The 11,324-nt window shown below is 41.5% G+C and overlaps 1 protein-coding gene across 3 annotated transcripts in view; it reads right to left on the reverse strand.

Moving 5' to 3' along the window:
- The window catches only part of cpm (carboxypeptidase M), a 40,199-nt gene extending 36,470 nt beyond the window's left edge, over positions 1 to 3,729 (reverse strand). The window contains exons 1-2 of one of the 3 annotated variants that reach the window (XM_042080048.1): positions 3,329 to 3,729; positions 2,609 to 2,803 (exon numbers count right to left, since the gene is read on the reverse strand). In XM_042080048.1, coding sequence (XP_041935982.1) covers positions 2,609 to 2,795 — 187 coding nt within the window. In that variant the 5' untranslated portion in view covers positions 2,796 to 2,803; positions 3,329 to 3,729. Of the gene's footprint in view, positions 1 to 2,608; positions 2,804 to 3,328 lie in introns of those variants that run through there. The other 2 variants (XM_042080049.1, XM_042080051.1) reach the window with 2 other exon arrangements.
- Between the last annotated feature and the right edge of the window lie 7,595 nt (positions 3,730 to 11,324).

Genomic DNA, 11,324 nt, shown 5'->3' on the forward strand with positions numbered 1-11,324 from the left:
GCTGTGTTTCAGATTGCTCTGGGGCATGCAAGGCTCCAGTGTGTGTGTGTGTGTGTGTGTGTGTGTGTGTGTTTTCTAGAGTAGGACTTTTGGTGCATGGGTGGAGGTGACGCTGCACTGTATGCATCTTAGGGAAAACATTTCCAACCCTGTCCTGCATTGCACTTTGGGGAATCTGTGGGGGAAATGTCAGGCCATGTACTACTGTATACATCCAAGTGTGTCCAAAACAAACCCAGTCTGTGTTTGATTAGGAAAACCACACACACACACACACACACACACACACACACACACACACACACACATACAGAGTATACTGTGCGAAAGGAATTTTCTTGGGGCTGCTGGTCGGGAGGTTTCGTGGCACAGGGCTTATATAGCTGCTGAAAACTTGTACTGTGCTCTCAGCCCACAGTGTCAAATCCAAATGTGTGGCTAATCCCTTGTCCATCTAATGATGATTAACTGCAACAACTGCTCATGGATTCAAATGGTGCTCCGCTCTACAATAAAAGCATTTCCTTGGAGTTTGTGTATGCGTGTATATGTGTGTGTCTGTGTATGCATATGTGTATATGTGGGTGTGCGTGTGTGTGTGTGTGTGTGTACCATTGCTTTATGTTAATTCATCACACCATCAGCCGTGACCACACATCAAAGACTCTAGTTGTGAGACATCTGGAAACTGCACTCTTTGTTTCATTCAACCGTGAAGCTGCTTCCGTCTTTCTAACTAACCATATGCATCAACGCGACTGAAGTGGCTACTGCAGCAGCAATCTGATATGGTTACAGCCACATTACACTATCTCAATCACGTTGGTGCATTACTTGATTCATTAATAACATTTCCACAGCAGTCATTTCTCAACATTTCTCGAAACAATTTGTGCAAACTGCACCACACAGTGGATTGTGTGCTAAATCATGTCGCTTGCTCAAAATGCTACTTTATGTCTCAAAATGCTTACTTTATGTCTCTAAAGCAAATATGCATATGTGCCATCAGAATGAAAAGTTCCTATGTCACTGTTATGAACAAGATTGGTTTACTTTCTAAGCATTTTCATCTTCATATGCATAAGGCTGCAGTTTTTCGGTTTGGCATAAACTGTATCAACAGTTCAATATCAATTTCAACAGTAAAAAAGTAACAATAAAGTAGACTGTAGCACATCAGGCATGATTAATATTTACTGTTTACAGGCATGATTCATATTTACTGTTTACTGTTTACAGTTCTGTTTGTACTGCAGCTTGTTGCCAGACCATGTAATGTATTGTTATACAGGAAAAAAGACCAAAATGTTTACATTTTACATATAAAAAAATAGTTCAACACTTTTGCATATAATAGCCTGACTCAAGCAATGACCAAATGCCTAAATGTTTTGGGGGAAGGACTATTCAACAGAGCACCTGTATAATGCATTTTGACCGACATGACACTAGCAAATGATGATGTAAAAAACAGCAGGCATTTGTACACAGGCCACTGCATGGATGTGTGAAAGCATTTGCTGTTTGTTCAAAGTAATGAGAAAATGCTTTAATTACGTGCAGTGATCAGATGAGGCTGAACTTGTACTGTAGTTTTGAGAATTTCAATTCAGAGAAAAACTGTACTATAAAGCAACAGATCAACTAAGTTAACATTTTATATATAAGGAAACACTGATGAATACCAATGTCAATCATATATAATTGCACTATAAAACCTGTTTTTTAAAAGATGTAAAGGCAACGGAAAGCCTGGTATTGCAATACATGGTGTTATTGGTGAGAGACCCTTGCATATTGGTTACCCCTTAGCACTAAATCAGTACTCAGTCCATTGGAAATTGACATCCTGCATTGCCTTTCTTTAAATCATGAAAGTATTTGTCTGGGTGGGCGATCTGGTGGCATATCCCAGTGAGTGGGACTCCCATCAGGGCCCGTTATGACATGGACCTCTGGACAGTGCCCGCCCTCCCCTTCTCCGAAACCCAAAATGGTACAGTTGGTTGGACCCTCCCCTTACAAAAATAACTGTAGTTATGGGACAATGCAGAACAATGCAGTTGTGTGTCCAAAATACGGCATTTCTGCAGTAAAGTGCAATACAGTGTAGTTTCAATACATTTTGTCCTGTCCAAAACACAGATATTTTTGTTAGGGTCTGGTCTCTGGAAATAAGTCACGATAAGGTTGTGACCTTATTGACCTTAAGCCAACTACAGACTGTAGGCACAGACTCCTGTTACAAAAGAAAAAAGGGTCTAGAGTCTAAACCAGGCTGTCGGAAACTGTTATGGATGACTACAATATCCGTGCTTCAGTAGTGTTGTGGGTACTTTTCTGTGCATATGTAGATATAGACTTAAGATACAATAAGAACTTATCATTCCATTCATAAAAAATGAGTGAGCTCATTAAAAACTACTTTTACTGTTGACCTGGGGGAAAAGCTTTTCTTTTGCTCAGAAATAAAGTTGTGCACACACAGCTGTGTCAAAGAAGTGTGTGTAGTTTAAAAGGTGGATGATTACTCTGAAGTCATCCAAGTTTGACATTCCACCATTGTCACACTTAGGCAACTGGTTAATTGAAACAAGGCCCTTACCTTCCACGGATTTACCGATGCTGTAGCGGTGTGTGAAAGCGGGGTAGCTTCTACTCACTTCCCTCAGGTACTTCTCCACCTCGACTGAGTTATGATAGCGGAACTCCAGCCCGTAACAAAGGGACAATACGGTCCAAAGGCACCAACTGCATAAGATGGGGAACGTCGTACCCATAGATAACATCATCTTGGTGGCTGGCCGACCGAGGACAAAATAAAATACCACCATTAATTGAATGATTTGATATAGGCTACATTGTATTAGCCTATACATCTGCATTATCACTGAAAGCGTTAAATGACACTATAGGCTACTTGAAATGACTGTAACAAGACCATATTTAGCCCATATCAGTCTGAGTGATGAATTAGGCTACAAATGACTATGTATTAGAGGGGGTTAATTAAACTTGTTTTGAGATCTGGGCTCTTAACAGAATTATAGGCTATCAATTAGGTTTTTAAAATATAGCCCTACTTTTATAACTACATCTCACACTGGTGATTCTAATTAACCTGAAATTAATATCCATTAAATATCTGATAAAAATTATATACTGTACTAATATAGGCTAATTATATTGGTCTACTAATAGCCTACACACTTTATGCTTTTCTGAATGTTATGTTACCAGAAAGTAGGCTTGGGCCAATTGAACTCAAATTAGCTGTAATATAATGTACGACTTTGTGTGCCGTACAGGTTGTAAGTTTGCCTACCTTGTTTGGAAAGTGTCAGCCGCGTGTCCCCGTGGAGGTATCCTCGGACGTTGACCACTGTTATTGCTGGAAAGACACAACTGCAACGGTCAAATCTGCGACAGTGAATGACAAGCGAGCTCGTCCGGAGCTTGCCAAGCAGCTGGAAACAAGACTGTCGAGTGTCTGCAAATGATTGGTTCCATGGGTTGTATATAAACTTCTGTTCCTCTCATGCTGTTTTTGCGTCCTGCCTATCTCCTTCAGTTTGTTATCGCGTTAAATGTTCCAGCTCACTCGCTGGCCATCGAGGCGGGGCTTCGACGTAAAAAAAAATTCCCACCACAAATTTACTAGATAATACTGTCTGGATACAATCTGGAGGAGTCCACTTGCGATAACCAGTTAGGCTACCCCCTGTTCCGTAGAAAGCAACTGTCAACTGATCCGCTCGTCAAACGCGCAGTCTTGAATGAGCTCAGCAGTGTAGTAGGTGCACTTAAGACAGGTTATGTCTTGTTCAAGTTAACATGCTTAGTGTTTACAACTTAGGTTGTCATCGTCAGAATCGAATTCTGAAATGTTAAAGATGCTATTCGCATACCTAGGGCATATCAAAAGGAAATATTTATAAAGGACAGGCATATCAGATTTAAAAGAAATATTGTGGTGTGGCCCTTTCATGCTGTGGAGCATTTCTCTCTCTCTCTCTCTCTTTCTCGGTCTCTCAAACAGCGGTTACATTAAATTCACAATTTAATTCACAAAGGGGTCTTCTCCAGGTTGGAGTGGGGATATCTTGTGAATGTTGTCTAATGAAGGGGTGTACAATAGTCTCTCACAGTGTGGACAGGTTGCTGATAGAGAGGGCTCTTTGTATGAAGCAAGAGGTATCGCTGCTCTTTCCCGTAAGACCTAGCACTATAAGTAGAACTCATTAAAGAATCATGTGAGCCTCTTTCCCCATGAAACACTGCAAGTGTGTCAGAGTGCCCCTCAGCTTGGCCACACTCCAAGGACTTCTCTCCTCCCTTTCTCAGAGAGGTTTTCTGTAAACCACAAAACCATATGAGTCAGTCAACCCCTCCTCCTATCCAACTCTGGGACACAGGGGTGAGCTGCTTGAGGGAGATGAGTGATGCTCGCCCCCAGAACACCAGCCTACATGACATAGGTCACACAACACAAAGACCCTGTAGGAGATGGGTGTTGTGTTGCTGTGGTACTATTCATTGTCATCACCTCTCACGGCAACATTCAGGAAACAGAAAATAGTGTTAAAATGTGGTTAGGTATTACACAGTACATGTTGTTTCCCCCATTTGTGGCTTACGCTGATTTACGCTTGGTTGTTTAGTCACTCTGTTGCATCTTGCCATCATTTTGGGCTGGAGGAAGTAAAGGAGGTGATCTCTCAACCTGCACCCACACAAGACCTTTAAGACCCTGCTGTTACATAGGCAACGTAGGACTGTCCTTAACAGAGTGTGTGAGTTGATCCAGTCTGCTGGGACAGGCTCTCCACAGTTAGTTTTTACAGCAATAGAATAACAGGAATATTGTGGTGTGTGTGTGTGTGTGTGTGTGTGTGTGTGTGTGGTGTCAAAGATGGTGTGAACCATGTCCTAATCCGTAAAACAATAAGTGATTCTATGTTTTATATTTTTCTAACAATCATGTCTAATCATTCTTTAGGGCTTGCGGAAACATGTGTGTGTGTGTCAGTTCTGAACTGATGGGCTTGTGTGAGGTATCAGACTTTCACGGGGGAAGTGAGCAGGGAGTGTCCCCTTTGGCTGATATATGATCTCACACACACACACAGACACACACAAACACATACAGACACACACAAACACGCACACACACACACACACACACACACACACACACACACACACACCTAGAGTACCTCTCATTTACTCCTACAGTACATGATCACCCAGGATGAAAAATGTTGCATCCCACTCAAATCACAAAGACAGGGAGTGTTTATCTGTCTATGCAATGCCTTCGCCATAGACCATGCGTTCTCAGCCAAGTTAAAAAAGAGATCTCAGTCTGCTGGATGGCTCATGCTTTCCTGACCTCATGGCCTTTTCTTCCTGTCTTGTAGTTTCCTCCAGAGTCAGTTCTCATGGCCCCTGGCTCTCCAGGGTGAACACCTGGATAACTAGACAGCAGCCAGTTTTCCAACAGACCTGGACCTGATCTGGGGTGGATCGGTCAGCACCAGGCCAGATACGGGCCATCTCTGGCCCAGATGTGATCCCATTGACTGGAAAATAAAGTAATGGACAGCGTATGCTCAGTCAAATGTGAAGACACTGAAAGGAACTCAGAAATGGCAAAAAATGTAACCAAATATGGTAAATTCTCAACGGATCTGGCCTATGTTCTCTCTACTACGCATGCTCTGACTCAAATTTAGCCAACATGGCTGACACATTTTGGCTGTGTTTCTGTTTGCCTCTGGCTCCATGCACTGCTGGGCAAGGGAGGCAGGCACCTCAAGGTGTTGACCTATCACCTCAGGGTGTTGTCAGTGATTTCCTACCACTGATCTCAAATGATCACTGTATTGAGCAACCAAATATTCTTGCCCTTTAAACAATGACCCAATCTTATTTCAAGCAGTGCCATGGTGTTGGAATCACCTGTGTCCAGTCACAATATTTACACTCAAAATTACACTCAAAATTTCCTTAATGATATTAAATAATAGTACCATGTTTCTATATTTTTGGTATTCATGTATAAAAACATACCCTCATAATTTATCCTAATGCAAAATCTTTGCCCAGAACGGCCACATTTTTCTAGAGAACTTTTAATAGAGGTTTCCCATAAACACGCAAGTGGTCCCATGACTATGGCAGCCCCTGTGGTGTCAGCTGTGAAGTAAGGTGAAAACAGGCATGACAATACTAGGCGATAAGCACAATATATTAGCAGATCATTGCTTCTGATAACACATTTTCACTCACACATTTTCACACATGCTACACATTTTATTAACAAGGAGGCTACAGAAGACTATTTTCGATTAAGGAATTATGTTATTTTTTATTGATATGTTTTAGAATATCTTTTCTATGTATATCTATTAATCAAGCTTTATTTGTTCTACAACATTTGATCAGTGAAAGACAAGGTAGTTGGTGCAATCCGTTCTGAGAGGATATAGGTCGCCATCTAGAGGTAAATACATGTATTAAGTGCCTTCAAGTGTATTACCTGTCTTGTGTGTGTTGTGACACTTAATTTCTCTTGGTATCAATAGTAGTCTATTTTCTTATTTCCCGGTTTCAAGTCCCGAATGCCGTTGCCAGTCTGTGTCGCTTTGGATAAAACTGGATAAATTCAGGCATTATGGGCAGCCGTGGCCCACTGGTTAGCACTCTGGACTTGTAACCGGAGGGTTGCCGGTTCGAGCCCCGACCAGTGGGCCGGTGCCCTTGAGCAAGGCACCTAACCCCTCACTGCTCCCCGAGCGCAGTTGAAGCAGGCAGCTCACTGCGCCGGGATTAGTGTGTGCTTCACCTCACTGTGTGTTCACTGTGTGCTGTTTGTGTTTCACTAATTCACCGATTGGGTTAAATGCAGAGACCAAATTTCCCTCACGGGATCGAAAAAGTAATAATCCAGATAAATTCAGGCGTAATAATGCAGTCACTAACCCATTTGTCTGCTGCAGCTCAACCTTGTTGCTGAAAGTTAGCCTAAGGGGACTATTTTCAGGTGCTGCATGATATTATTGTGCTACTGCACCATGGTGTTCCTTGATTATTATGCTAGAATGATAGTATACTGTAGTTCCATGTTAGCCTAGAAATCTAGACGTACCCTAGCGGCGGCAAATTAATTTGCTCAGCCTGTACATCTAGTATCAAACCATAGAGATTTCTATTGGCTGACGCCGTGGACGTCATCCAATCACAGCACTCTATTTTGTTAGAGAGTCTTAAGGCGGGCTTAACAGGATAACGACAGTCCTGCGACGGTGAACAACAAGGAAGGTGGCAATGGCGAACGAAGAGCGGTTGTTTGAATCGGCGTTGGCGTCAACTTTGGAGGAGTGCTTTTCTTTGAAAGTTTAGCAACACAATGCATTTAAGTCATTCCTTTTGAAAAAGGATGTATTTGCCATTTTGCCGACCAGATACGGATATGGTCGTTTGGATTAAGCGAGGTGAATGGTTCGATTCCAGACTATACATTTCAATGATATAGGATGGCCCGCCAGGCTAGTTCCATGTCAAATCAGCCTAGAAAATCGCCACTTTTCATTTTCCTGGTATTATTACACTATCTAACTCGTAAGGAGGCAAGTTTTAAATAGGAAAATTACTGGAAAAGTCACTTTTAAACGTGATGCTAGCAGGCGAGATGCTAATGGTCTAATCCAATTCAATGATCTGTGCTAGGCTGGAGCTAAAAGTGGTATCGTCAGACACAGAGAACAGCTGAATGAACTGGAGAAAGGTAAAAACACAATTGTTTAACTCAAGGGGAGGTGGAAAATGAGTGTGTGACTGTGTTTATGTGTTCAAATAAGTTTAAATGGGATTTTTATCATATGTATGAGTATCACCAGTGATAGTTAAATGATTATTGGTTTGGTAGATCACACTAAAGAGTAGGCTACAGCTGACAATTGTCACAGGGATACTTGACCAGTAGATGGCAGTATACATCTAATAAATGTTTGCTTTACCCAAACAGCATCAGAGACAACATCATAAATCAGCCACAATCCAATCAGATAAATAGATAGATAAAAACAAAGAGAGAGCAAAAAATATGGAGAGAGAGGAAGAAAACAAGAAAGAGATCATCAGCAGCATCACTGGTTAATTTGTTGATAGTTTGCTGATGTTTGTACCAACTGTGGCCTAAAATGGCCTTCTTTTCAACTAACCGTTAAATGATGGCATTAGTCTTACTGTTGGCTTCCACTTCCAGCCTTGGCACTGTCCCCCTATCAGCTCCTCCAACCCAATATCACAAGGATTCGTATACTGTCACGTTTGGTTAATCTATTATTCCTGCTGGGGGTCAAGGATTCGTTGTACTGTCACGTTTGGTTAATCTATTATTCGTGCTGGGGGTCAAGGATTCGTTGTGTCACGTTTGGTTAATCTATTATTATGACCGCCGCTAGCGAAGCGATCATATAGGGATTGTCAAAGTTTTTTTTTTTTTTTTCCGTCATCTACTTCCTGAATTTTTGGTCAACGATACCCGGGACACCGAACCACCGGGGCACATGAAATTTGGTGGGTATGTAGCCCCACTAGACTTTTACGGAAAAACTTCATTTCGTCCCCTGGGGCCACTCCCCCCCCCCCCCCCCCGTGCTGGGCCCCCCGAACCGCAAAAAAAGCAGTTTTTCCTAAATAACTACCTGAACCGTGGCACTGAGGATGAAGAATCTTTTATGGTATGTTGGTCTCAAGGGCCCACATCAACGTGGCCCATAATCACTCATTTGTGATTTGCACCCCCCCGGTAAAAAATGAAAATTCAATATTATTCTGCTTTAATCGCCCCTATCTTCAGTTAAGATGTTCAGAACTGCACCAAATTTTATGTGTATGATTGACCTGGCATTCTCTGAGGGGATGCCAAGTTTCATAGAATTTCATCCATGGGGGGGGGTCTAAAAAAAAATAGATTATGTGTACATTTAGTGACTGTACACTCATTGGCCTGTAGATGGCGGTGCACACATATACACATGCACACACACACAGGCACCCACATACTATCAGTATTAGAAAGGCCGATACATAATTACAAATTCAGTAGGATTAAAAGAAAGCCAAATATTCATCATCATCATGGCTGCATTTCCAGTATTTGCGATAAGTAGTCGTTTGTCCACTAGATGGCGCATCGTTGCAGTGAGACGTAATTTTGTTGGAAGTTAAAAGTGGGTTGGAAAAACAATGGACGCTTCCTACAAGGACTGTAGTTAACCGCAGAGAACGTCTAAGGATAGGAAGATGTTCACATGAAATGTAATTCCCATTTCTTCTTGAAGCCGAAATAAATCTGAGGATGTTTATCGGACATGCTTGTTTTTTACTGCAGGTATGTTAATCTAATAATATCAATAAGGACCTAGGTAATGTTACTGTTAGCGTTGGTTGAGTGATGGAGGCCAATTTGATTGATTGCATTTGTAGAAAACTATAAATGCGGTTATACCAAGCAAATTGATAGCAGCACTGTAATTGTATCTTTCGACTGTCATTTGTTGCACGTGCTACAAAATCATTCTGTGCAATGGAAGATTTACCAACGTTACACCGGTCTGATACAGTTTTGCCTATACATGCGTGAGACTGAGACGCCTGTTTATTTTGTTTTAAGTGCGTGCAGGGTGTGAGAGGGGAATCGATGTGTCTCCCTCGGCCCATGTTATCACTGATGTTCCTCGGATGTTCCTAAACATCGGCCTGTATGACCTACCTGCTGGTACACAGGCCTAAGGCACAGTTATGTACAATAATATGGACTTCTCCCTGTTGTATACTACACACAGATGTAACATATGAACACATCAGAATACAGTAAGAATACCCCAGAATTCTACAGTCTGGTGAAAGCCAGACTAGCCATGGACCTCAGTTACACAATGCAAGGGAACATGAATCAACCTATATTTGCACGAACAATAACGGACAACAGCTCTTTAACTTTGGCCCGTTAAAATGTGTATGAACAGTCTAGCGACGCATTTCATCAAGGCCCATTTGGACATGTCAGTTATTTGCACCACTGGTTGGATGTAAAACAGCATTTCGTTTCAGACTACTGTTACTTAATTTGTGCATTAACAATAACGTTTCAGACTACTGTTACTTAATTTGTGCATTGACAATAAAGTATTACATGAACTAAAGATGACTAGAATCTTATGTAGAAGAAGAAACATTCACAAAAAATCCATCCATCCAAAAATGACCTTTGTTTTTGATAGCTGTTGAAAACGGCATGGTGACGGCAACGACAGAGATGTTTTTGTTAATAAATAAATAAATAAATAAATAAATAAATAAATAAATAAATAAATAAAATTATGCTGATACCTTTTGCTTTTCCCAAATACAATGTAGCCTACAGGTGTAAGTGACCTTTCATCAATCCAGTTGCAATGGATGAACTGTGATGAACTGCCCTACTTGTGATTGTTTAGAGATTTTAAAGGTTTTATAACAATGCTACATCTTCTTTGGCTATTCTACAATCTATTCACCTTTTCAGCACCAGTAGGCTACTTTCTGTGCAGCCGCACACACACACTCAGGCATGCCAAACAAGCATACACAAAAGTTTCAAGAGTGGGGGATGGAGTAAAATATAGAGACAAATTGAAGTGTGATTTATTTTCGCGGAACAGATGTACAGGACTGAGCGGCAGTCATATTTTGTACCGCTATGCGGTACATCTAGTTTGTGCTGTGGTTGGAGGAGCTGGTAGGGAGACAGTTGATGAGTGTTCTCTTCTGTAATAAACTCCGGGTTCGCTAACTACATTGTTGGTGCTTCGTTTTATGTGTAGGGACCATGAGCAACCTACTGAAGAGGTTTGGTGCTGTTTTGAACAATATTACTGGTTAAAAAATGCTATTTGGGAAGCGTTTAGCTTACCGCCCTTAGCTAATCCACTGTTTGTGATTTGGGGCTATAACGTATACCTGGAAAAGCTCTATAGTGGCTGATCAACGAAAAATACTGTCTCCACGGCTTACTTGATGTGTTTTAATGCAGAAAAAGACCTTGGGGTCAATTTTCACCGGAGTTACACTTTAAAGAAGATCTGTTGTGGAATTTATGAAGTGGACGAAGAGGTTAGTTTCTATGGTTACAGCCAGTCAGAATGAGAGGGACTTCCCCTTCCTCATATCAGTCTTACAACACCTGTAACAGCACAGAGTGTGAACGCTTGCCTTCATCGATTGACAGTTCCCACAAACTTCACATAACATCTAACTGTTTCATGTAGAAG

This window comes from Alosa sapidissima, chromosome 23, assembly GCF_018492685.1.
Source record: "Alosa sapidissima isolate fAloSap1 chromosome 23, fAloSap1.pri, whole genome shotgun sequence".
NCBI lineage: Eukaryota > Metazoa > Chordata > Actinopteri > Clupeiformes > Clupeidae > Alosa > Alosa sapidissima.